This window comes from Lynx rufus, unplaced genomic scaffold (genome assembly GCF_022079265.1).
Source record: "Lynx rufus isolate CCGP_SWC_20201006 ecotype Redwood Valley unplaced genomic scaffold, mLynRuf1.p SCAF_15, whole genome shotgun sequence".
NCBI lineage: Eukaryota > Metazoa > Chordata > Mammalia > Carnivora > Felidae > Lynx > Lynx rufus.
In genome coordinates this window covers 22,217,200-22,244,337 of record NW_025814829.1, presented here as the reverse complement: position 1 = coordinate 22,244,337, position 27,138 = coordinate 22,217,200, and the positions used below count along the sequence as shown (strand labels likewise).

General features: G+C 44.3%; 2 protein-coding genes across 2 annotated transcripts; both read right to left on the bottom strand.

Moving 5' to 3' along the window:
* Positions 1-1,721: 1,721 nt before the first annotated feature.
* On the bottom strand, positions 1,722-7,785 carry LOC124510012 (NADH-cytochrome b5 reductase 1). Its single transcript, XM_047076668.1, has 9 exons — positions 7,718-7,785; positions 7,258-7,407; positions 7,067-7,139; positions 6,509-6,615; positions 6,161-6,290; positions 5,385-5,468; positions 4,216-4,301; positions 3,646-3,745; positions 1,722-3,297 (listed from the first exon to the last, which is right to left on the bottom strand). Exons 1-9 carry the CDS (start codon positions 7,730-7,732, stop codon positions 3,125-3,127), a joined length of 918 nt encoding a protein of 305 aa, XP_046932624.1. The 5' UTR covers positions 7,733-7,785; the 3' UTR covers positions 1,722-3,124.
* An 8,784-nt stretch (positions 7,786-16,569) lies between these two features.
* Positions 16,570-20,198, bottom strand: LOC124510401 (alpha-1,3-mannosyl-glycoprotein 4-beta-N-acetylglucosaminyltransferase-like protein MGAT4E). The gene is made up of 3 exons (XM_047077252.1): positions 19,956-20,198; positions 18,829-18,988; positions 16,570-17,774 (listed from the first exon to the last, which is right to left on the bottom strand). The coding sequence occupies exons 1-3, from the start codon at positions 20,061-20,063 to the stop codon at positions 16,570-16,572; spliced, it is 1,473 nt and encodes a 490-aa protein (XP_046933208.1). The 5' UTR covers positions 20,064-20,198.
* Between the last annotated feature and the right edge of the window lie 6,940 nt (positions 20,199-27,138).

Sequence of the window (27,138 nt, the reverse complement as noted above, 5' to 3'; positions counted from 1 at the left end):
CGCTGGGCTAGACTTAATTTTGGTTAGTTATTTCTGTTTGGAAACAGCGGAATTGTTTCTAAATAGTCTTGCTTGACGGCTCCCTGCTCCAGCTCCGTGTTCTCATATTGCAGCTAGAGTGGTGGCGCCAGAATGCATGTCGGGAGACTATTGGATGGTGCAACCCTCATCTGAATCACAGAACGCAGAAACTTTGAGGAACTGTAAGTCAGTTCTTTCAATTCTCCCAAGGATAGTACATAGCTGGTGCTATTCTAGATGCTGAGAGAGAAGGTAATTTATTATAACCTTACATGGATGCCTAAAGCCAGTGGGATGAAATCTTTCGGTGCTGGTAAAGGCATGGGCTCAGGAGTCGGATAGAACCAAGTTTTGAGCCCTGACCAGCTTATGATCTTTAGAATGTTACTGAACCCCTCCAAATAAGAATGATCTCATCTGGAAAATGGCAATAAAATAGTGCTATTTCAGGGGCGCCTGGCTGGCTCAGTCAGTGGAGCACACAACTCTTGATCTCTGGGTTGTGAGTTCAAGCCCCACATTGGCTGTAGAGATTACTTAAAAAAAAAAAAAATCTTAAAAACATAGTGCTATGTCACTGGCTCTTGGGTAGGATTAAACAAGATAATTTATGGAGGCTCTTAGTGTGATTCCTGGCAAAAGGTGAATGCTTCATGAATGTTAGCTATGTGTTGCCCACTGTATAAAACCTCAGAAACTTCCATTGTTCACAGGATTTTTTTAAGTTTATTTAATTTTGAGGGAGAGAGAATCCAAAGCAGGCTCCATGCTCTCAGCACAGAGCCTGACAAGGGGCTTGATACCACCAATCATGAGACCAGGACCTGAGCTGAAGTCCAGAGCCAGCCGTCCCCACAGCATTGAGTTTTAAATCTCTTCCTGGTAGTGTTACAAAGGCCTTTCTCAGCTGGCTCTCACCTACTCTCAGAACTCTTCCTCCTCTATTTTCCTTCTGGCATTTAGGCCTCAAAGAACTTCTCCTAGTTCTCCAAATGTGAACTTCTCTTTCATTCCTCCAGCCTTTTTCAAATGCTGATCCTTCTGCTAGATTGCCCTTCCCCCCATTCTCTGCTGCAAGATCCAAGCAATTTACAATGCTCAGTTCTGGGTTTGCCTTTGGACTGAGACAATCCTAGGTTCACATTCTGGCTCTGCCAGCCACTGACTGACTTTGACTTTTGGCAAATCCTTAATCTTAGACTCACAGAATTATCATAAGGATTAAATTATATAGACGAGTACTTTGCACAGTATCTGTTACATGGCTAACTCAAAAATGTCTCTCTTTCTTCTCTGAATCTTTTCCAAAACCTTCCCATCTGCACCTTGTATCTCTACTATGCTATTAATCACACTGCACACAGTGTTATAATTGTTTATCACTTGCCTATCTTACTCTAGACTGAGTTCTTTGGGGATCGAAGACCAGTGTTGGTCATAATTGTGTCCTCAGGAACGAGCACAGTGCTTAGAAGGTGGCAGGTCCTTAGAATACATCCTGTTTGTATGTCGAGTGAATGAGGCAGAAACCCATGTAAGACAAGAAATGGTGAGCTTCTGTGTGGGAAATGCTCTTTGCTGGACTGCTTCACTATTTGAGCCTAACAATCCCTGTGCAAGATCTTTCTTTTTGGAGGTGAGGTGGCCAGGTGTATCTCACAGAGAACAGTGGCATACACATACGAGTTGATCGAGAAATGTTTGATGGAATACTCGTAACAATTTATTGACAACTCTGCTATATGGAGGGGTGAATTCTGGGGGTCCCACAAGCCTTTCTTTTGGGGCCCCAGGGAAAGCAACACATAGTTCCATGCAGAGAAGCAGTGCCGGCCTTCTTCTTGAGGCCATTTCATTGTTCTATTCCAATGGGACTAACAAAGAAGATCGGAAGAAACTGCCCTAGTCCAAATCTGGGAGAAGTGGGTGGATTGTCAGAGCAGAGGAGAAGGGCAGTTAGGACAGATGGGCCTGGGGGTGGCCAAGCCTATCCAGGCACCAACAAGTCTGGCTGGGGCTGGTGATATCAGGTTACTTTTTAAAGGGGAAAAGCTTCTCGTCCAAACAGAAAGACAATACTTTCATTTGTTTGCCAGGTACCCTGAAGGGTAAGTTTGGCGAAGGGAGGGCCAAGAGAAAGAAGGGAAAGAGTGGCCAAACCAAGGGACCACTGTGATCGTACCTGGGCTCAAAAAGCATCCCCTCTAACTTCGGTTCTCCTCCCCCTCCCTTAGAAGCCTCCAGGGAGAAGTTGAGCTCCTGCCTCTGCTGAGACAGCTGTTAAGTGATCACTGAGTGTGTGGCCAGGTCAAATTTCAGCACATGGTACCACTGCTCAAAGGTTCTCTGGAAGACCTGGGAGGAATTCTGTGCTGGGAAATCCTTCCTCCCCAGATTCGCAGACATGAAAAGCCTTAGGAACAAGGACCCCAGACACAACAACCCCGTAGGTTTAACACGGGGGCCTTAGCCCCATTTATTTGCATAGCCAGAGGTCTCTGCCACAAGCAGCAGTCTTAGACTGTGGATAGCCATTTCCTTCCAGCCTGGGCAGGGGCTGGGAAAGACAGACACACAAATACATATTTCAGATTCCCTTCTCTGATGTCTGAAGAAATCATTTTCTCCTTTCCTGCAATCTTGAGGAGACCACCTCTGTGAGGCTGCTCAACTTGCGCTCACTAACACACACACAGAATCTGCTGTGGGTTAAGCACCGAATATTAAGTAAAACCCATTACATAGATTGTTCCTTTCATCACAGACACAGAGTGTGATGCTATCAAGGAACTAGTCAGTACAAGCAGCGAAGGTACATGCTTCCTTCTTTCTGACCCATGGAAGAGATGTCTCCACGGGCCTGACCTGGACCTTCTATCACAGGGAGATTTGGGGGGCCCTTTCAGGGAACGACTCAGCATTAGCCCTCCTCCATGGCTACAAGGATGTCATTCCTGCAGGTATCCTCCAGATTTCAGCTCCAGAGTAAGACAAAAAGGCTGACACTGCCAGGAAAGGAACCTAGGGCTTATAGCACTTGAGTACTGGCTGAGGACAGTTGCAAGGAACAGGACCAGGGACACAGGCCCATGGAGCAGGAAGCTCAGTAGGTGAATAGCATCTTTTGTGAGTAGCCCAGTTTGTCCAAGTTGGGATGGCAGGCGAGCTGCACCATGGGGGGTGGCCCGCAGAGCAGCAGCAGCACGCCATCCCCTGGGGCGGGCAGGTGTTCCCGGATCATGTCAGCAGTCACAAACCCCTTGCTGTAGGCCCAATCTGCAGTACAGAGGAGAAGAGAGAGCAGACATTCCAGACCAGACCCGAGCTGACAAGGGGCGGAGTACCATGAGGCTGGAGGAGGGGGGGGCCCCGGAGAGCCTCCAGAGAAGGCCTCAAGTTGTAGCAGCAGCTAGACGGGGAGACTCAGCCTGCTTCAGCTTCACAGACATGCCTGCCACCCACCCGGAAAACAGGAACCAGAAGGAAAGGGCCCAGGAGATCACCAGGTCTGTTGCACTCACACTTGGGAGTGTGGCAGTACCAGGGAGGGCTTGTTTCACTGAAATCAGAACCCCCAGTGCGGGAAGGCCCTGATTTGGGGGTGTCCAGGAACGGGGAGGGTACCTTCTGGGGGGTGATCCAGAGTGAACCAGAGCTTAAAGCGACTGGGATATCGAGCCTGCAGTTCCTCCAGCTCCTCCCGCAAGATTATGTCCTTTTCAGTCTGAAATGAACGGGGAAGCAAAGATTCTAGGAACCTCATGGGGCCCACGTACAAAAAGTTCGCCGCTCTGACAACTTTCCAACTGGGACAAAATTAGAGAGCCAAAGTTCTAGGGAATAATCAGGGCTTTTAGAGAGTTAGCGTGAGGCAAAGAGAGGGGAACGGCCTTTATTTACACAGTATGGAGGAATAAAGATGAAATATTTCACAAAGGAAACCCAAGGAGCAACTTTTTACGCTTAGGACTCGGTTCCTTAAATGTGTCCTTTTCATGTTTCCTTGGGGGCCAGGGAAGGAATTTGGCCCCATGCTCTGTCCTCCTTGTGGTAGTAGAGGGTCTCTACCTTGCAGGGGGGACCTTGGGCAAAGGCTACAACAGGCTCTGGACTAGCTCTGCCTGCCGGTGTCGCATCTCTCAGGCTGCCTGCACAAGAGCTTTAAAGACCCAGGTGTGAGAAAAGTAAACCAACCTGGTTGGCAAAAAGCAGAGAGCACTGGGTCGGATCTTCACGGTCCTTCAGGATGGCCCGAATCAGCTGCAGCATTGGGGTGATTCCTGCAAAAAGACAGCCCACCATGAGACAGGATGGCCGCAGACCCTCCCCTGTCCCAGCTCCTGAGCTGACCAACCTCTCATCTTAATTCTTTCTACCCATTCACCACCCTGCTCCATTTTTCCTTTAGTATCCCGATCCTCGAATCCTCTCCTGTGTCCTGGAGCACTGACATTCCTGGACAGAGATGCCCTTGACCCCACACTCAACATCATGTCTGGTAGGTGCACTGTGGTCATGCTCCATATTCGCATAAGATCATACAGTTAACAAACGGAGGGTTGATGGGGGGTGGGAGGGAGGGGAGGGGAGGTGATGGGTATTGAAGAGGGCATCTTTTGGGATGAGCACTGGGTGTTGTATGGAAACCAATCTGACAATAAATTTCATATATTAAAAAAAAATAAGATCATACGGTTGAAATCCTTCTAAGGAACCAATCTAAGACCCTTCCCCTGAAAGTCTGTTGGAGGCTTGGACTCAAATGTCACAGATAACTGTAAGTACCTACTGATTCAGTGATGAGGGTTCTGGAACACTGGACTTGAGGGTTAAGTGCATGTACTTTGGAAGTGGACAGAGTTAGAAACTAACCCTACCTCTGGTCATTACTGTTTATCCTGTGGAAACCCTTCAACTTCTCACAACCTCCATTTTTTTCATCTGTAAAAGGGGAAGACTAATATCTACTTCATAGATACACACATAAAGTGACTAGCATAGTGTCTAATATTTAGAAATGTTCACTGTTTGTTCTTTTTCTTCCTTCTTGCCTATCCTATTTCTAGCTGCCTCTCCATTCTCACCTAAAAATTATTAGATTCATTCCATTTGAGGTCTTAGGAGAACCCACATGATTTATTTCTCTCATTCTATTAGTTAAAAAAAAATTCCTTATTTATTTTTTTTTGGTTTCTACCTGATTATGATTTTGTTTTCCAGATATCAGGGAGTTCTAAGCATCACCAGGAATCCCCCGACTAACAGCTTGGCTATGATTACCAAACCTTCTGAGGGTCACTTGGGCGTTTTCATGGCAACAACCAATAATGGTGTGAGAGAATGGCCCCTCAAGTGATACACACCTGTTCCGCCGGCAATCATTCCCAGTTTCTTCGCCACTTGGGGTTCTGGCGGAGATTTTTTGTTGGGCTGAATGCTAAAATTCCCTGAAAAGTCAAGTTAAGAGAGGGGTGGAAGAAAAAAGTCAATATGGGGGACTAAGAAAACAAATATAGAACTGAAGATGTGTCCCAGGCCGGTTTAGCAGCTGCAATGAAATCTGATCCTGGAGCTTGGGTGGAGGTTTGAGTTGAGCCAGTCTTGACAATGATACACTTGAGGGACAACGGGGCCAGGACTATCCGTCCCATATTATTAAGTACCAGTCAGTTTAGGGCCACACAGTGAGTCATTAGCTGCCTCTGGCAGACCGTCACTCCCTGGTGAGGGAGACAGGCATGGGGCCAGGTGTGAATCTATTTTCCCAAGTGGCACAGAGCAGCTCCAGAGGCTTGCTAATGCACACAGCTGTTCCCATGGGCAGGGATGAAAGCTGTGTCTGGCTATCTAAACTGCTCAACTTGAGAAGCGTTCGGGGGAGGGAAAGAGAGACATAGGTTTGCTTTAGGCATCTCCACAGCAGTCATGGCTGGTGAGCTCCAGTGGGTAGGGGGCTGATCCCTGTGGCAAACGGAACTGAGAAATATGCCTTTCCAAAATATCAGCGCTATGTTTAAAGGGCAGGTCTGGCCCTTGCCCACGTACTCACATACATGCACACGCACGGCCACAGTGTGCCAAGTGGACTACGCGTACTGGAGAAGTGGGAGACAGGCTCAGGGAGAAGAGGGGCCATTACCTTTCCCAGTGTAAGTGAGCAAACCACTTGGCCCTCGAAATTCCACCACATCCCCAATCTTCAGGCTGTTTAGGTACTGAGACATCTTCCCTCCCTCAGGAAATTTGGGGTGCACACCCTTCAGGTACACCTGGTAAGACAGAATGGAAAACACTTTATCTGGAATGTCACTGGCTTCTGAGCTGAAGCTAGAGCAGGAACTACGCATGTGCTATCGTCCCCAGTCCACATACTTTCTTCATATGCCCTAAGGACACATGTCTCCTGCTATCAAAGAAATCTTGGAAGTTTACAAATTCCAGAAAGAGAGGGATAAGGAGCTCCTGGGGTTCCTTCCTACCCACTTACCTTGATGACAAGATCCACGTAGCCTTGGTCCTCGTCACTGGTGACAGGAGTATATGGCCTGATGACCAGGCTGCCATCGATCCGGGCAGAGAGGTAGACATGTTTGCCTGGGGACCATGTGTAGAGCTACATAAGGGCTGCTGGTGGACGTGTAGCCTTCCTGTCACCTTTCAAAATACTCAAGGAGTTTTGAGAACAAGGATGTCTTGCTTCCTAGAGTGGTTCCAATGAGATAGCAGGCAGGGAGGGCCCCTTAGGGCCCTCAGAAGCCCCCCATTGGAGAAACTCTTGGCAACTACTGCCAGGACCTTAGCAGTAGCAGGAGAATTGAGGGTCTGGGCAATGAGGAAAAAATAAATGTTTGCTCAGGGGGAAATACAAACAAATCCTGCAGGGAGGAGGAAGAACTAGTGAGTGTCAACGATGTCTAGGGGCACAGAAGCCACACCCTGGAGGGGCCCAGTGGTCAGTGATACCTCACCAATCCAAGCTGGGTAGGGAAGGGGAACCACCCTCTTAGGATACCAGGGAAAGGAGCCCACTCCACACTTTCCTTACCCACAGGCAGCCCCAGAACGTGGTGGGCGGTGGGAAGGGCAAAGCGGAACCTCTTGGTGTTGTGGCTCACAGTCTGGAGGATGGACGACACACACGTTTCACCAGGCAGGTCTGGTGCTGCAAAGTGCTTTGGGGCATCCCAACCACAGTGGATGGTCCCTCCTCTACCCGGGCTTTCCTCTACAACTTACCGTCTTGTCTAGCAGTCGCAGCAGGTACTTCTCATTGGGGTCCAGGAGAGTGACCTTTGGCCGGCGGGACTTTCGAACCAAGTACGAGCCCAGAGCCAGGCCAAGCACAGTCAGCAGCCCCACCCCCAGGGAGGCCAGCAGGACTGGGCTCTGTGGGTAGAGAAGGCAGCGTGACCATCATGCTGGGGAAGAACCCGGGGAGTGGGTGGTGACTGTCCCATACAACCAGCCGCCCCAGGGATGGCTTTCCCGAGCTCCAGCGCGAGAGCCTTTCACGGCCAGAAAGGTAACCGGGGAAGGGTCCCAAGCCCGACTGTGCGGCACCGGGACCCCGGATTCCAGGGCAGGTGTAGAGCCCTGCGGAGCGGGGTCGGCGGCGAGAGCCCCAGGTCCGGAGCTGAGTGCCCAGAACGAGATGGGGCGGAGTCCCCTGGTGCAGGACGCGGAGCAAGGGTCTCACCGGTTGGAAGCCCATGACCGAGCACCTCGTCCTCCACCGCCAGGCCCGCGGACGGATCCCACAATGCGCCGCGGGGCGGGCAGGAGGCGGGGCGGGCAGGAGGCGGGGCGGGCAGGAGGCGGGGCGGGCAGGAGGCGGGGCGGGCAGGAGGCGGGGCGGGCAGGAGGCGGGGCGGGCAGGAGGCGGGGCGGGCAGGAGGCGGGGCGGGCAGGAGGCGGGGGCGGGCAGGAGGCGGGGCCTGGCGAGGGTGGGGCTGGCGGGCTGAGTGGCTCTGCGCCCCACCCCTTTGCTCTCAGACTTGGTGGCTAAGGGCCCCAGGAACCTCTGGACTGATCCAAGATCCTTGAAGACCGCAGCTCCAGCCCACCTTCCCCTCCCCAGCCTCTTATTCCCGCCACTTCGATCCGCTTACCCCGAACAAGAGGGGAGTCCTGTCAAATGTAGAACCACACCAAGTTGGGGGACTAGAAATCTGAGTCTGGAATACTAAACAGAAGGCTGTCTGACATTGAGCCAGTTGAGCAGGAAAGGCTGAAATTAATCATTTTAGAGTCACCTTAGTTTTTCAACAGGCTGAACTGCAACAGCATTGAACAGTCTGGCGGGGTCTTCTTTAGGAATGAGGAGTGTGGCATGGCAACTCCATTTCCCGGTCCCATTTGGTTTTGCATACAGCACCAGGCCTTCGGTACCACTCAGTAGCTTCCTATGGGTCCAAATCAAGCTTCTTGTCCTGATCTGGGTTCTCCCACCCTCAGGGTCAAAGACCTGGGCTTTGGAGGCAGACTGTACAGAATAAGAATCTCACCTCCAGCACTTACTGGCTCTGTGACCTTAACTTTTCTGCAATTCCTCATCTATAAATGGATATATATTATCTTGTGTCTAGTCCATAGGGGTGTTGTGAGGCTTAAATGAGATGTGTAATGTGCCTAGTGTACTGTCTGTCAGAGCAAAATACTCGATAGATGTCAGCGACTATAATGGCTCAGAAGATAGCGCCAACAGTTAGGGTTTTAGAACTGAGCTCTGTTGGCAGCAAAATGGGACAAAGGGAGTCAGAAATAGACACTGACAGCCACTGGGGCTACACATTTGCCAAGATGGCTGTTCTTTCTCATACACAGTTTCCCAACCAGATTGACATTTGCGTTTGATTTCTTCTGAGGTCTCTTGCCTTTGCTTACAGACATCTTTTTATATTTTTACATGGTCTTATACATCTGTGTGTTTGTGCCCTAATCTCCTTATAAGTTCACTAGTCATATTGGACTAGGGACCACCCTAATGACCTCTTTAAAGACTCTATCTCCAAGGGAGCCTGGGTGGCTCATTCAGTTGAATGTCCAACTCTTGATTTTGGTTCAGGTCATGATCCCAGGGTCATAGGATTGAGCCCCATGTTGGGCTCCACGCTGAGCATGGAGCCTGCTTAAGATTGTCTCTCTGTCTCTCTGTCTCTCTGTCTCTCTCTCTCTCTCTCCCTCCTCCTCCTCCTTCTCCTCCTTCTCCTCCCTCTGCCCCTCTCCCCTGCTCACACTCTTTCTCTCTCAAAAAAAAAAAAAAAGAGTTAAAGACTAACTCCAAATACAGTTACATTCTGAGGCTACGGGCTAGGATTTCAGTATATGAATTTGAGGGGGGAGATGTGACACAATTCAGGCCATAATGGAGGGGTGCTATTTTAAATGCTATTGTTCTTAAAGTTTTGATTTCTACTTGTACTTTATTATACAGCAATAGGTTGATTTCTCTGTGTTGACCTTGTATTCTGTGATCTTGCTAAACTCATTCATTAGTTCTAAGAGGTTTATTTTGTTTGTTTTTGGTAGATTTCTTGGAATTTTCTATACAGACAATCATGCCATCTGTGAATAGGAATAGTTTAATTTTTTCCTTTCCAGTCCATATGCCTTTTATTCGACTTGCCTTATTGCACAAGCTAGTACTTCCAGTACGAGTACTGCCTCATTCCCATCTAAGGGAGAAAGCATTCAGTTTTTCACCAGGAAGTGTGATGTTAGCTATAAGTGTGTGTGTTGTAGCTGCCCTTTATCGGGTTGAGGAAGTTCCCTTCTATTCCCAGGTTTCTCAGAGTTTTTATCTTGCATGGATACTGAAGTCTATCAAATGTTTTATTCTGCATCAATTGTTATGATCATCTTTACACTATAATATAGTGGATTATGTTTGTTGTTGTTTTTGTTGTTGTTGTTGTTGTTGTTAATACCGAGCCAGTGTTGCTTTCCTGGGAATAAGCCCCACTTGGTTCTGGTGTATCATTCTTTTTACACATTACTGTATTTGATTAATATTTTGTTGATAGTTTTCACAACCATATTCTTGAGAGATAGTGCTCTATAGCTTTCTACTTTCTGTGCTGTCTTTGTCTGGTTTACGTTGTAAATGCATTGTTTGAATCAGGATCCAAATAAAGTCCATCCATCGAGATTTGTTTGTCTCTTAGGTGTTTTTAAAATATAGATTTCCCCTCCATCTCTCTCTTGCCTTTTTTTCTCCCTTACAAATTTTATTTACTGAAAAATTGAGAAGGCTGCACTCCTGACCACTACAATAAGCTGCTTGTAGAAATTATTTGGGGCCCAGTGTCCAAAGGGCACAACAATTTATGTTTATAGATAGTCCTGGGTGAAGTAATTCCTAGGGGTCCTACTGATAAGTAGGAGGGTGGGTAGTTGTTATCAGGGAGTTCTGTTTCTCCTCCTGAGATGGGGGGCTCTGTCTGGGTGGAAAGCTATAGTTCAGGATGGTAGAGGGAGCATCTCTTACTTTTAGAGTGTAGATCAAAGAAGGATATATGAGCATTTAGTGTGGGTATTGAAGTCAGGAGGTCAGGCAATAGATTTCAACAGGGGTGCTAACAAAAGTTTCTGAGGCAGGCAGGAGCAGCTGGATTATGAAGTGAGGGGGAATCCAAGAAATAGAAAGTGGGAAAAACGATCACAGAACACATTTGCTTAGTGCTTATCATGTTTCAGGCACTATTTCAGGAACTGGGGATATAGAATTCAACAAGACACAGACCAGCTTTAGGGGAATTAATAATCTGGGCCTCCAATCCATTAAAAAACCCCGAAAACCCCATTCTTGGCTCCCCATTGTTCTTAGAATAAACATCAGACATAGCCTCCAGACTCCCTAAAAGAAGTGGTCCCTCTCTAGCTTTTCTTCCTCACATGACGACAGACTCCATTTGCTTTCTTCTCTTCAGTGACCCTCTTTTCCATTTTCTTGAACAATCATGTTATTAGAGTCTTCGTAGTCTTTGCAAGTTCCATTCCTTTTGCCTGGAACATTCGTCTCCCATCCCTCCACCCACCCTTCACCTAGGTTTTTCTAACTTATTCGGAGATTGTTATAGGCACAGTTCTAAGATGGCTCCCAAGATTATCCCCGATAACCCAATCTCATTAGACATCCTGACTCTGCACTGCTTTTTTAAAAAAAAAATTTTTTTTTAACATTTATTTATTTTTGAGACAGAGAGAGACAGAGCATGAACGGGGGAGGAGCAGAGAGAGAGGGAGACACAGAATTGGAAGCAGGCTCCAGGCTCTGAGCCATCAGCCCAGAGCCCGACGAGGGGCTCGAACCGCGAGATCCTGACCTGAACCCAAGTCGGACGCTCAACCGACTGAGCCACCCAGGCGCCCCTGCACTGCTTGTTGTTAGCACTTATCACAATGGTTATGTCTGAACCATCTTGTAGTCAGTTATTTTCTGTTTCCTGCCTAAAATTTCAGCTCCGTGGGGTAGGGACTGACATATTTCCAGCACCTTACAAAGTGTTGTCATACATTAGGGGTTCAATAAATATTTGGGGATTATACACTGTTCTGATATTACAGACAGCACAAGAAAGGAAAATTGTTTACTCTGTATGAACATAAACATAAAATTCATAAATAAAATATTAGCAAATGATATCCAACAATTAATTAAAAAAATAAGCCACAATCTTGTTGGGTTTACCTCAGGGATGGAAAGATAGGAAATCTCTATATAAAATTCTTTGCATTAACGGATTCATGGAAAATGATCACATGATCATATCATTAGTTGCCAAAAAACATTTAATAAAGCTCAACCCCATAAGTTTTTTTAAATTATTTTTAAGGCTTTTGAAATGTTTTATTTATTTATTTTGAGAGAGAGAGAGAGAGAGAGAGAGGGAATGCGTGCATGAGTGCGGGTGGAGGAGCAGAGAGAAAGGGACAGAGAGAATCTCGAGCAGGCTGTGTGCTGCTTGTTTGGTCCCATGAACCGTGAGATCATGACCTTAGCCGAAATCAAGAGTTGGGCGCCCAACCAACTGAGTCACACAGGAACCCCAAACCCATAATTCTTAGGAAGCTAGGAATAGATGAGAACTTTCTTAATTTGATAAAGATCATATACCAATAGTCTACTTCAAATATCATACTTTAGATACATTTCCTTTAGTCAGGAATGAAGCTAGAATATCTGTCATCAATGCTATTATTTAACATGGTATTGGAAATCCTTGCCCAGCAGTTGGCAAACTTTTTCTGTTTGGGTTGAATAATAACTATTTTAGGACATACAGTCTGTGTTGCAATTATTCTACTGTGCTGTTGTAGCATGAAAGCAGTCAAAGGTAATACATGAATGAATGAAAGTGACTATGTTCCATTAAAACTTTATTTACAAAAACTGGCTGGGGTGCCTGGGTGGTTCAGTCAGTTAAGTGTCTGACTCTTGATTTCAGCCCAGGTGGTGATCCCAGGGTCGTGGGATTGAGCCTTGTGTCGGGCTTTGTGCTGACTGAACGTGAAGCCTGCTTAAGAGTCTCTCTCTCTCTCTCTCTCTCTCTCTCTCTCTCTTACTCCCTCTGCCCTTCTCCCCCCAGCTTGAGCACTCTCTGTCTCTGTCTCTCTCTCTCTCTCCCTAAATAACAAATAAATAACCAAAACAAAAAGAAAAACTTTATTTACAGAAACAGGTAATAGGAAATATTTGGCATGTAGGCCATAGTTTGCTAATCTCTGTTCCAGCCAGTGCAACAAGGTAAGAAGAACAAGTGAGGAATAAGAACAGAAAGTGACAAAATAGTCATTACTGGCATATAGTGCACGAGAGTTCAAGAGAATCAATGAGCTCACTATTATAAATAACAAGAAAATTCAAGATGATTTCTGGATACAAGATCAAACTAAAATATTAAATTGTCCACTACATTATAATTGATGAATATAAAATAAAATATTATAGTAATAGTTTAATATATTAATATCATTATAATACGTAATATATAATATTATATATTATTATATATAATATATATGTATTATATTACATATAATAATATATAATATATGTTATATAGAATATAGTATATATAACACATATAAAATATAATATAATATATTGTATAATATATCAATTATAATATATTATATTATATATTATACAATACTATAATATACTATATAGTATATATGTTATATATACTATATTATATATAATATTATATAACATATAATATAATATATATTAATGATATATATAATATATATTAAACATAATTATTATATTATTATAATAATTATAATATAATATAATAATAGTAATATTATAATATTATGATATAATATAATAATATACCATAATATATTATATTATATATAATATCATTAATATATAACATATACTATATTAACATAATATTAATATATTAATATCAACAGAAAATATGGACTATGTAGGAATAAATGTAATGAAGGAGGTGCAAGGCCCTGATGAGAAAATTTCCAAACTTCCTAAAAAGGCATATAAAAAATTCTTTCCCATTTCAGTGGAGGGCAGCTCCATCTTTCCAGTCATTTGGTCAAACACTTTGGAGTTATTCTTACTGTTTTCTCAAACCCTAAAACCAATCATTCAGGAAATTCTCTTGGATCAATTTTCAAAATACAGTAAAAACTTGGTTTGTGAGCATAATTCGTCCAGAAAACACGCTCGTAATCCAAAGCACTTGTGCATCAAAGCCAATTTTAAGAACCATTGGCTCAGTTGTGATCATGTGACCTTTGGCATCACGTACTACTCGTATGGCAAGGCATCGCTCAGTTTATCAAGTTAAAATTTATTAGAAATGTTTGCTCATCTTGCGGAACACTCACAGAACAAGTCACTCGCAGTCCAAGGTTTTACTGTACGTTAAAAATATACCTGTTAACGATTCTGTGTCTCCCTCTCTCTCTGCCCCTCCCCCGTTTGTGCTCTGTCTCTCTCTGTCCCAAAAATAAATAAACGTTAAAAAAAAAAATATGACCACTTCCACTGCCACCACTCTGGTCTAAACCATCTTGTGCCTGCAGAAGCATCCTAATGAACCCAGTCTCCACTCTTGTTTCTCTATAATCTATTTGCTACATAGCAGCCAGAGTAATTCTTTTATAACTTTGGTCATATCATGTCACTCTTTTACTCACACCCCCGCAATCTCTTCTGCCTCACACTTATTTATTCTGTTCATTGCCTCTCCCACTTTAGTATATGTGCCCCAAGGGGGGAGCCATCTTGGTCTGCTTACCGATGCGTCCTGAGTGCCTACAACAGTGCAAGTAATACAAGAGATAACGGCTAGCTCCAGGGAAAACTTACACATGAAAGAAAATATAATCACGGATCGCTACTGTAAAATCAAGCCATCAAGCAATCCCTGAGCACAGTGTAGCTGCTAGGCTGTCTTGCCACACTTCCATAAATCTAGTTGCTAAGGAAACAAAGACGCCGTTATTACCCATGACACGGCAGGTAGCCTGGACTTCATGCTGCGATAATTCCCTTTGCTCCCTGCCCCCAGTTCTTCTTGGGAAGAACAGTGGATCTGTGTCACACCTGAGAAATGCTAATCTTAGGAAACTGTCAATCTTATAAGGGGACTGCTAGCAAACCTGACCAAACTTTGCCCCTCAGGGAGAGGTTATCTTTATTATCCTGCTGAGGAAACATCGTCTCGGAGGACAGAAGGTCTCTGCAGTGTCTCTGGAGTACTACATCTCTAAATCTCGCCAGAGAGAGAGAGAGAGAGAGAGAGAGAGAGTTACTGTCTTTTAAAACAAATCTGCCCTCTGCTGTGGTAGAAGACACTAGCTCTAGGTTCTAAGCCTGTTTGCTGTACAAACATCCTTGAAAAGAGAGCCAGAGTTGTGTAGAAATGCCTTGGACAATTGCCTGCCACCGACTTGTTCAGCAGTGAATACTTGACAAAAGCATGAGAATGTGATCATCAAGAAAACTCTGTTGGAAGAATGGGGGAAGGAGAAGGGCCTATTTGTGGAGTAGCATAAAAGGGCTAATCCCTTGGCTGTTATGGCAAGGAATTGTATACAAAACTAATCAAAAAATGGTAGTGTAAGTATATGGTGATATGGACTCAAACAAACACCCAAAGAACACTTAAGAGAGTTGAAAGTAGTTATGTCACGTTGCACTAGCTTGGTTTCCCTCCTACCTCTATAGAGACCCTTTCCCACTGACCCTTGGTGCCTCCCTTTCATCGACTCCACGTTTTCGTGTTGAAATGATCCAGGGCTCCGTCCTTGGAAACCTCGTGGCTTTATATGCTGACAAATTTCAAAATTTGCAACGAGGAGGTCATTAGCAATCTTGACAAAGAGTACCTTTTGTTGGGTGTAGGCACAAAATCCTGACTGGAGAGGGTTTGAGAAATTCATAGATTTATAAAGAATGGATATCCTCCCTTTGAGGATTCAGATCATCTTTCTATTACAAATCCCAAGTAAAACCTGATATTTAACAAAAGACACGCAGTTCAAATGTAAAGAATCGTAAAAAGTTACAAGAAATCCTAGCAGAAATTCCTTAAAACTTCACACTCATAAATTTTGTTTTTTATAGACATTTTTCTAGATAGATTTTATGCATGTTGTGACTTACTTACTGAACTAGTGGTTTTGCCTTTCGTGGCTAAAACATTTTTTGTTTGCTCCTTCTGCTATGTGATAATTCTATTTTCTCCTTACGTGATTTGGACAATTTCGTCCAAAAATTTTGAAAAACTATTTAAAAGTTGTGACATCCTGTCATGTATGCTGCTGCTGATTCATTGAAAAGCTGGTTTCTCAACATCGGCGCTATTGACATTTTGGGTGGGATATGTCTGTGTGGTCGGGGCTGTTCTGTCTGTTGCGGTTTGTTTAGCAGCATCCTTGGCCTCTTTGTACGAGATGTCAGTCGCGTCCCCCGTTGTGACAGCCGGAAATATCTCCAGACATTGCCAAATGTCCCCCCTTGGGGGGGTGGTGAGGCCAAATCCCTCCAGGTGGAGGACCACTGTTGTAGAGAGGGTCAGAGAACAATGGAATTCAGGGAGGCTGGGAAGAAGGTACATATACAGTGAGGGTAGAGACAGATTGCAAGTGAAAAGATGGGGAAAAAAACTAAAAAAAAAAAAAAAAGTTAGATGCTCAACTGACTGAGCCACCCAGGCACCCCTCTAGTGTAATTTTTTTTAATGTCTATTTTTATTTTTGAGAAAGAGGGAGGGTGCGGGGCAGAGAGAGAGAGAGAGGAGGACAGAGGTTCCGAAGTGGGCGCCGTGCTGACAGCAGAGAGCCTGGCACAGGGTCAAACTCATGAACTGAACCGTGAGATCATGACCTGAACCGAAGTTTGACACTTAACCAACTGAGCCACTCAGGTACCAACTCCCCCCCACCCCCCCCGCCCTTCTAGTGTAATTTTTAATAGTGTTTCCTTTCATTCTCAAAAGTGTCCCAGTTTGGATAATAAATTACATGCTCATCCTACTCTGAAGGAGCAGGCCTTGATCAATTTCGGCTTTATTTCTGGTCGGCCATGTTGATTCCATTCCCAAACCCCACCTTTCCAGAATTCCCACTGTAATAACTCTCCTCTTCCTCATGCTGAGTCCAGACTTTGATCTGCCTGATCAGGAGCCAAGACTCTTGAGAGGCTAGCACAAGCAGTCGTATACAACTCAACTCCTCCACAGAATCTTCTTCATAAAATACCCTCTGGTCTAAATTTCCTTCCACCAGTGGACCTAGAAGGGTATAGCGGGTGCAGCCTCTGGAATTCTCCAAGGGATCATAGCCCAGCTCCACTTGCCCCTGCCGTAGCCAATACAGCCCTTTTTTGTCAGAACCTGTCAGGACCTCTATCCGGATGACTTTTTGTGGCTTCTCCAAAATCACTGTCAGGTAGTTGCCTCTTACAGGATTGAGAGTAGAGTAGCACTCTTCGTTCAGAGTATAAGCGTATTGTGGAATACCATTCATTTCTGCCATCATGTCAGTGAGGACGCTGGCAACGGGGTTGTCTGGTTCACCAAACACCTTCTCCTTCTCCACAGGAAAGCACGTGTCCTCAAACGCAGGATACTTGCCTATGTGGAAGAAGACTGAGGGACTGAAACGAATTGGAACACTCTGGGCCAAGAGAAGGCGGAATTCAGAGAGAAACAAGTAAATGGGAATATCCTTATGGAAAAGGAGAAAGAGAGAGGCCAGGCGGGAGAGGTCACTGGTGTGGAAAACTTTCCCAGAGAGGCTTAGGCTGGAGAACTCCAGGATCGCCCAAGGTAGTTCTTTCCAGGCTGATAATGCCCAATAGATGGTAGAAATAAATTTGGAAGTGCAGTAAACATAATCTTCCATCATCAGAAAGTATTCAGAGAGGTTGATAGCAAAGTTCATGAGGAGGGCATAATGGACTTTCTGCCTGGAATAATGCGCTTCGCAGCGTGAGGTGCGACTAACATTATTCCGATCTCCTGGGAGAGGAGAGTCACCGAGACGACCGTGGATCACGAGCAGCTTCTGGGCCTCAATATGTGGTTTGAAGAGGTCTGAAATATTGGCAACTGTTCGTCTGAGCCATTCGGGGTCGGGATCTGACAGGTGGACCAGCACCACGATACAATTCAGCTCGTGTTTTGAGGAAGCTTGGAACAGGGACCGCATGGTGTCCAAGAGGTAGCTCCCATTAGGGTGTTGCTCCGAGGAAATCCCTATGGTCAGCAGTTCTAGGGGTGGAGGGAGACAAGGGAGACTTTAGCTCTTCAAGATGGGGGAAAGGTTCCTAGGACTTCCTCTCAGGTCTCCCCTTAATGCCACACCTGTGACAAATTCATATTTCCCTTCCTTGGGAGAGTGTGGTCCAGAGGTGAGGATAATCTCTGGTTAGAAGTTGCCAAGTGGTTTTATTTGATCACAACTTTAAAAGGCTATCGGTGGAAACTTTATGAAAAACAAGCTTCTCTCTGATGGGGGAGGCTGCCATGTACCAAAGGTAAATTTGCTGGCTTGGCCAGTTGGCCAGGCCTTGACCTCACAGTTTTCTCAGCTACCTTGGATCAACCAGACCCCGATTGGAGGATCTCCAGGGACTCATGTAAACCCAAGGGTTCTGGCACCCTAGTGCACAGCTAGTCAACATTCACCCTCCCCTTTCTCCCTCTGCTCAGTGCTTTTGACCATAGCTCCCTCCGGGTCCTCTCTCATCATGTCTTCCCCTCCCTGGGGAGCTATGAATGAGCTTTGCTATGGGGTGGCTCCTTAACGGGTCACTATGGACTTCTCAACTTGTTAGTCATTCAAGGGGGTGGCCAGTGGGAAGAAAGTACACTCAGAATTATGATCTACAGCACATTTCAGAGCTTGGTCCTCCCTCAGAGCAACCTGCTTTTCCACCAGACACGAGCTCACGTTCCCTTTTTACCCACCTTCCTTTTTCTTTTCTTTTCTTTTCTTTTTTTTTTTTTAAGTTTATTTATTTTGAGAGAGAGACAGACAGACAGGGAGAGAGGGAGAGAGAGAGGCAGAGAGAGACAGGGAGACAGAGAGCATCCCAAGCAGGCTCTGCACTGTCAGTGCAGAGCCTGATGCAGGACTCAATCCCATGAACCGTGAGATTGTGACCTGAGCCGAAATCAAGAGTTGGAAGAGCAATTGACTAAGCCACCCAGGCGCCCCTCCCCTCCCCTGCCCCCCCACCCCCACCCCGCAATCTGCCTTTTTCTTGTTGGAATACCTTGTCTGACTTTCTCCTAGTCTGACCACTCCCTCTCCTATACTCACTCTTTTCCTGGGGAGGGGATCCAACCAGCAATTTGTACTTGGCCTGTTGGAGTAAAGGGGAGGCTTTCTGCATGTCCTTGAAGTTCTCTAGATGGTTTCTGCTCTCAGAGATCATTTGGTCCTGATTGAGCTGCCACAGTATTTTCTTCTTTTCCTCCTGCTGAGGATAAGATGAGCATCAACCCTGTTATTCATCCCTAGACTCCTGGAGGCAAATAAGGGGGCAGATCCCCCTTTTAGGACAGGCAGGGCAAGCCCCAGGATCTGGTCACCGGGAGCCCAAGTGTTAGGACTCAGCTGACTGTTATCCCCACCTCGCCATGAGAACACTCAGGACTTTCCAGAAGGAGTGGTGGGCCCTGGAGTCAGATAGGAAGTAAGAATGCCTATAGGAAGATCATAGGCTTATGCAGAGTAAGGACTTGCCTGCCCTACCCTGCCCCACATCTAATTTCTCCGACCGTTATCAGGCTGGCAAAAAGTCCTCTAACTCGGCTTAGACTGTGGCAGGTGCTGAAGACCAATGCCTGGTCCTGTCCTTCATGAAGTTATCCACAGTGCCTCAATTCTAAAACCCTTTCTTTTACTCCACTCTGACAATGCACACATTTCTGAACCATTTCCCCACATCACTTATGTTTTTCTCTAGATGGTTTGAGGCATTAAGGAAAGATGTAGACTTCCAAAACCTGAGCATTTGGTTTTCTCTGCTTGCAGCTGTTGTACATGTGGGAGAAGTTATTTTAGGGCTTTGTGTCTCAATCGCTTCGTAAGAGAAATGGGACGAATAACATCTCTCACGCGAGACTCTGGTGAGGAAAGTGGCCAACACCCAGGCAGTCCTCATCACATGCAGGTCCTGCCAGTCAGCCTGGTTTTCTAGATGTATCTGTGCATTGCTCTCTCTGCACTTAAACTGCCCTCTCTTCCTCCTTACCTTTATTCAAGTCTTCTCCATCTTTCAAGGCTGGCTCAATATTTATCTTTTCTCTGACACTCTCCTGATTCTTCAAGTGCCCTCTTCTTAGAACTTCTATGATGATAACTAGAGAGTTTGGATAACTGGAAACCCATCCCCTCCTACCGAAGGATTGACAAACAGTCCAGTCTCAGCCTCTGGTTCTTACCAATGATAAGTTATATGTAAGATGCTCTTCATTATTCTCTTGGAGGAAGAAGCTCAGGAAGATTAAGGACACAACAACTATGATATATTTCCATAGGCAATGACGCATGGTGCTGGGGCCTGGAGGAGCTCTGCAAAGAAATGTGAGCGGGATATGAATCTTAAGTGCTTCCAGCTTACAGAAGCATAAGGATGTCCTCCTCCTACCAGGAAGCCTCCCACATCCTTTCCCCCTTCCCTCCGCCGCCGAATTATTTCCATAGTCTTCTCCACGCACTTCAACCCTCCCTCCTACTTGTAGCCATCTATGGAGAGACAAAGGTCAAGGAGTTTGATTCTCTTCCACTTCTACCATCTTCACCTCCTGTCTGGGTTTCCAGGTAAAATTGGAGGAGCTTCTTTTGTTTATCCACTCTTGGAGTAGAGACCCAACCACAGCGGACGCGTTGCCAAGAAGAGGAAATCAAGGGTTAGGCATTAATCATATTTTTCCCTAAACTCTGAATTCAAGTCAAAGACTACTTGGATGTTATTGATCAATAAATAACTGTTTATTATTGTCTTGTCTGTTAGGTCCCTGTTTACTTTTGTGCCTGATCATTTCCAGGATTACGTTAGGCAGATTATGATGTTGGTCAACTCAGAGGGAAACTCTTGTTGGTATATCTTCCCCCCCATCCTGGACTGGTAAGTAGGTTGGAAACTAAAAGTGACCGGAAATTTCTAATCACGTGAAAGTCTTTACCATGTTTGGAGTGCTATGTCCTTCAGAGTCTTTTTGTTTAACAGAAGATGAGGGCTGGAATTTCTCTGAAATCAAAGAGAAAAAACTTTAATATTTTTATGCATGCAGGATAGGGTCCCAGAGTGGCTCTTCTGAGGTAGCAGAAACTAGTCACCCCTCCCAGGAAACCCTGCTTGACAACCATTGTCCACCCTGAATGGGGGGCTGGTTACCACTCCAGCCTCACATCGAGCACCTGTTTCTGGATAAGGTGAGGCTGAAGTTAAAAAAAATTTTTTTTAACATTTATTCATTTCAGAGAGACAGAGAGAGAGACAGAGCATGAGCAGGGGAGGGGCAGAGAGAGAGAGGGAGACACAGAATCAGAAGCAGGCTCCAGGCTCCGAGCTCTCAGCCCAGGGCCAAACGCGGGGCTTGAACTCATGAACCATGAGATCATGAACTGAGCCAAAGTCAGACACTTAGCCGACAGCCACCCAGGTGCCCCAAAACGCAACTGATTTTTGTGTGTTGACTTTGTATTCTGCTTTTTAACTGAAATAGTTTATTAGTTCCGACAGATTTTGTTTATTTGTGAGGAATCTTTAGTATTTTCTACCTGTAAGAAATATCACCCGCAAACAGAAAATTTTACTTCTCCCTTTCCAATTTTGGATGTCTTTTATTTCTTTCTCTTGCCTAAGTGTTCTTGCTAGAACTTCCAATAGTATGTTGAGTAGAAGTGATGAGGTGTAAGCATTTTTAGCTATAAACTTTCCCCTTAGAGTCACTTTCAATGTGTCCCATAAATTTTGGTATATTGTTTTTTTAAATTTTCATTCATTTAAATATTTTCTAATTTCCTTTGTGATTTCTTTTTTGATCCATTGATTAAAAGTGTGTTATTTAGGGGACCCTGGATAGCTCAGTCGGTTAAGCATGTGACTCTTGATTTCAGCTCAGGTCATGGTCTCGTGGTTCTTGGGATCAACCCCCTTGTTGGCCTTGTGCTGACAGCGCAGAGCCTGCTTGGGATTCTCTCTCTCCTTCTCTCTCTCTTTTTTTAAAAAATTGTTTTTCAATGTTTATTTATTTTTGAGAGACAGAGACAGAGTGTGAGCGGGGGAGGGGCAGAGAGAGAAGGAGACACAGAATCCGAAGCAGGATCCAGGCTCTGAGCTGTCAGCACAGAGACAGATGTGGGGCTTGAACTCATGAACCATGAGATCATGACCTGAGCCGAGGTCAGACACTTAACCGACTGAGCCACCCAGGCGCCCCTCTCTCTCCTCTCTTTGCCCTTCTCCCTCCTCACACGTGCTCTCCCTCAAAAAAAAAAAAAAAGTTTTTTTAAGTGTGCTATTTAATTCCCCCAATTTTGTGAAATGTCCAGTTTTCCTTTTATTATTGATTGCTAACTTTATCCTATTTTGGTAAAAGAACATACTTTGAACGATATCTATTTTTTTTTTTACAAAATGCACTGAAGCTTAATCTGTGGCCTGACATATGGCATATCCTGAGATACATGCACTTGAGAAGAATGTGTATTCTCTTGTTGGGTAAAGTGCTCTGAAATGCCTGCTAAATCTAGTTGGTTTATTGTGCAGTTTAAGTCCTCTATTTCCTTATTTATTTTATGTTTGGTTGTCCTGTTCATCATTGTCAGTAGGGTACTGAATTGTTTAAATATTATTGTATTTCTCCCTTTAATTCCATCCGTTTTTGCTGCTTATATTTTGAGACTTGCTATTAGGTATGTAAATGTCCATAACTGTTGTATCTCTTTGCTGTGTTGAACACTTATTAACGAACACTTATAATGTCCTTCTTTGTCCCTTGTAAACTTTTTTGAATTAATGTCTATTTTGTTTGTTATTAGTTCAGCTACCCCTTCTCTTTTGCTTACTATACGCATGGAATTTTTTCCCCGTCTTTTCACTTGCAACCTGTTAGTTTCTTTGGATTTAAAGTGAATCTCTCATAGATAGCACATAGTTGGATCCGATTTATAAGTCAATTCTGCCAATCTCTGGATTGGAGAGTTTAATCAGTTTGCATTTAAAGTAATTACTCCTGGGGCGCCTGGGTGGCTCAGTCGGTTAAGCGTCCGACTTCGGCTCAGGTCATGATCTCGCGGTCTGTGGGTTCGAGCCCCGCGTCGGGCTCTGTGCTGCCAGCTCAGAGCCTGGAGCCTGTTTCCGATTCTGTGTCTCCCTCTCTCTGACCCTCCCCCGTTCATGCTCTGTCTCTCTCTGTCTCAAAAATAAATAAACATTAAAAAAAATAAAGTAATTACTCCTAAGGAGACTCTTACTTCTGACATTTTGCTGTGTGTTTTTTATAGTATTTTTGTCCCTTATTTCCTGTATTACCATCTACTTTTGTGTTTAGTTGGATTTTTTAATAGCAAAATGTTTTAATTATCTTCTCATTTCCTTTTGTGTATATTTGATAGGTCTTTTCTTTGTGGTTGCCATGGGGGATTATACTTAACACCCTAAACTTATAACTCTTTAATTTGAATTTATACTCGTTTAACTTCAGTAACACAGAAACTGCACCTTTACAGTTCCACTCTCCCTGCTTTTGGTTGTTGTTGTCACAAAATTACATCTTTATACATTGTGTGCCGTGAACTAATACTTTTTTTTTTTTAATTTTTTTTAATGTTTATTTTTGAGACAGAGAGAGACACAGCATGAGCAGGGAAGGGGCAGAGAGAGAGAGGGAGACACAGAATGTGAAGCAGGCTCCAGGCTCTGAGCTGTCAGCACAGAGCCCGAAGCGGGGCTTGAACTCACGAACTGTGAGATCATGACCTCAGCCAAAGTCGGACGCTTAACCGACTGAGCCACCCAGGCGCCCCTAATAATTCTTTTTAAATGCGCTCCTCTCTAATAGAAGTTAGCTACTTCTAGTTACCTACTAGTTATCTAGTAGAAGATAAGATTTAGAGCTACAAACCAAAGTTAAAGTCATACTAGCTTTTACACTAATAGTTTTTATTTAAATATATTAGTCTCTTAAGTCATATAGAAGACAAAAAGTATAATCAAAAACCATTGTTACAATAATACTACCTTTCATAATTGCCTGTATATTTACCTTTATTGAGATCTTTATTTCTCCATATGGCTTTGAGTTACTGTCTCATGTTCTTTCATTTCAGGCTCAATGCTTCCTTGAGCATTTCCTGTGGAGCAGGTCCACTGGTTATAGATTCCTTTGGCTTTTATCTAGTAATATCTTAATTCCTCCCTCCTTTTTGGACAGTTTTGCTGGATAATGGATTCTTCATTGACAATTGTTTTCCTTTTAGTACTTTGAACATGTTGGCCCACTGTCTTCTTGCCCCCAAAAGATTCTGATTAGAAAGGTGTTAATAATTTTATTGAGGATTGCATGTATGTGGTGATTTGCTTCTCTCTTGCTGCTTTCAAGATTCTCTCTCTGGTTTTGACTTTTGAAAGTTTGATTATAATGTGTTTTGGTGTGAGTCTTTTTGAGTTCATCTTACTTGGAGTTTCGAACTTCTTGGATGTTTATAGCCATCAAGCTTGAGATGATTTCAGCCATTATTTCTTCAAATATCCTCTCTGCTCTTTTCTGTCTCTTCTCCTTCTGAGTCTCCCACAGTGCTTATGTTGGTCTGCTTTCTGAGCTGAGATATCCATTTGCTGCCCTCAGACATCGACATGCCTGGTTCTCAGGCCTTTGGACTCAGACTGTGATTACATCATCAACTACTCTGGTTCCTGGGCCTTCGAGTTTGGACTGGAACCACACCACTAGCTTTCCTGACCCTCCAGTTTGTAGACAGCAAGTTGTTGAATTCTCAACCTCCGCTCCATAACTGTGTGAGCTAATCTCTCATAATAATCTCTTTCTCTCTCTCTCTCTCTTCTCTCTCTCTTTCTCTCCCTCTCTCTCTCTCTCCCTCTCTCTCTCTCATCTCCTATTGACTTTGTTTCTCTGGAGAACCCAGACTAACACAGGCACTTGTTATGGATCTAAGGTTATTAATGCAATCAAGTCAGATCCAGGAGATAATCTCCCTTTCTGACTTGAGACTTCCATTCCCTCAAGGCTTTTGACAACACATACACACATTTTCATATATATAAAAGTTTCAACCACAACACGTGAAAGTCCTCACCTTTACTGGAGGTGTAGTTCTGAGGCTTTTTTTGGGGGGGTGGTGCAGAAGAACTCAGCTTCACAACTCCTGAGACTTCAAGGTTTTCTCCAAAGTCAAGAAGAAAATACAATATTTGTGGGAGCTAGATGAGGCCAGAATGTGCATGCTCTAAGGCAAGGCAAAGTTGGTCACTGCTTTCAGGTGACACTCCACCTACAACTATTGTCCTCTCTGAATGGGACCTGTTTACCTCTCCAACTTCACACGAAACACCAGCTCCTTGGTAAGGGTTGCAGGGAAATGGTGAGGAAGTTTTGACATCAGTGTCCTGGGATTCTGACCTAGATCCAGGACTGTGGACTGGGCCACATTTTTCTCCAAATAGGAATAGTTTTATTGATATTTTCTCCAAATTCAAATCAATATATGTTTAATGAAAAACATTGGATCAATTACGAAAAAAAAAGAATAAAAATTACTCAAAATCCCAAAGGCAGGAGATAATCTTTGGTTAGCACCTGGTGAACATCTGGAATCAAAATGAGAAGAGCAGATTAGAATCTGGCTTTATGGCAACAGAGGTCAAGTCACTCGGAAGCTCCCCAAGAAAGTCCTTTGGGCAACATGACTTACCAAGTGTGGCAATCTCGTAGAGAGTTTAGGGAAGAAGTAAATCTATCTCCACAAATTTACCAATTTCAGTTTCCTTGGGTGATTTTCAATTCCCACTTATTCCAGACATGCTGTCTCTTTCCCTGAAAATCTCCTTCCACTTTATCTTGTCATCTTCCTTGTCATCATTAAGAATTAATGTCCTAAGTCTGTCTTTCCAACCTCCAGCTCCCACCCCCCCCCCATTTTTGGACTGCTCTGAATAAAACATACACTTAGTCACTATCTAAGAAAAATTAATGCCAATAGAATACTATCACTTTTATAAGTCCAGGATTACAGTGTCCTCTTTTAAGAATATCTCTCCAAAAGAACTAGGTCTGCATTAAGAACCAGCTTTTATTTTGTGATGGTGTTGCTTTGATAAAGCCATTTGCTTAAAAATGGGATTCCCTCTTTCCTTCCCCTCTTCTTCTTTTTGATTCAGCATCCCCATTCTTCCTTCCCCTCTTCTTCTTTTTGACTCAGCCTCCCCATTCTCTTGGCTTCTTAATCTATGTTATCCCCTTTATATTCTTTTGTTTCTTCTCCCTGTAGCCAAAGACCATTTTAAAAGAATGATGTTGAGGGGCACCTGGCTGGCTCAGTCTATACAGCATGCAACTCTTGATCTCAGGGTCATGTGCTTGAGCCACATGCTGGGTATATAGACTACTTAAAAAAAAAAAAAGAAAGAAAAGATTATGTTAAGAATAATGGGCATAAGGAGCCACAGGCAGAGTGTAATCTCAGCAGGAGGAGGCTGTGGCCAAGGCCTGCTGTGTAGGTACAGACTGAGCATGGCTGTGGCCTGGGCCCACAATGCAGGCTCATGGGTGGCACCCCTGGAAGCCTCTTCAACATGCCCTCAATGCTGGTGGGGCTTTATGGGGCCTAGCAAGGGCTCAGGCCAAGGGCAAGGTAGGAGACTGGTGGGTACCACTGTCTTCCTTAGAAGAAGCAAAACACATCTATCTGCTCTGTTGCAGGACTGATGCTGTGGTTGGATATTTAGAGGACATTATCATCGACCAAGAGTTCTAGGAGTCACAGGGAAATTCCATGGACAAATACTATCAGGAATTTGAATACAGGAATTATAAAATTGCTTATGCTGCTTCTATTTTAACAAAACATATTTACTTAGTAGAAAAGCATATGAAAGAACAGCTGCTGGAGCTTTCCTGGATTTAACTTGGTGACTTTCACATTACAGCCCACAAAGATGAAATGATTGGTAACGTATTTGACAGGCTGCTCCCGTTTATGGATTCTCTGTCTTTCAAAGAAATGTTTCTGAACTACAAAGCAGAAAAGGGAGGTACAGGAAACAACCAGTGGGTTAGTGGCTACTTCATGGTGAACATTATCTTTCTGTCATCCAGAGCACTGCAACACTAGCTTTCACCTCCAGCCAGTGGGATTGCTTTGGACACTACAGCCCAATAGGTTGGGAGAAGATTAGGCTAACAATGACAGAAGAATAGGTCTTAGGAAACCTGAATTTGTTTGTGCCTGCTCATTAATGTTAAGTATCAATGAATAATAAAACAAATCCAGAAGATTTCATGTTATTAAGACAATACTCCCCAAATTGATAGGCAGATTTAATACAGTCCCCATCAAAATTCCAAGATAAAACAACTCTGTTTCTCCCTCTAGGCTACT

Bases quoted from the DNA above. Each gene is read 5' to 3' on its own strand.
- LOC124510012 (XM_047076668.1), bottom strand. The intron at 6,616-7,066 runs GTAAGGAAAGTG...CATGGTCCCCAG, and splicing joins CGTTCTGGGGCTGCCTGTGG to GCAAACATGTCTACCTCTCT. The intron at 6,291-6,508 runs GTAAGTGGGTAG...CTGTCTTACCAG, and splicing joins ACGTGGATCTTGTCATCAAG to GTGTACCTGAAGGGTGTGCA.
- LOC124510401 (XM_047077252.1), bottom strand. From the start codon at position 20,063: ATGCGTCATTGCCTATGGAAATATATCATAGTTGTTGTGTCCTTAATC. The intron at 18,989-19,955 runs GTAAGAACCAGA...TCTTATCCTCAG, and splicing joins TTACATATAACTTATCATTG to CAGGAGGAAAAGAAGAAAAT. The intron at 17,775-18,828 runs GTGAGTATAGGA...CTCCACCCCTAG, and splicing joins ATCCCCTCCCCAGGAAAAGA to AACTGCTGACCATAGGGATT.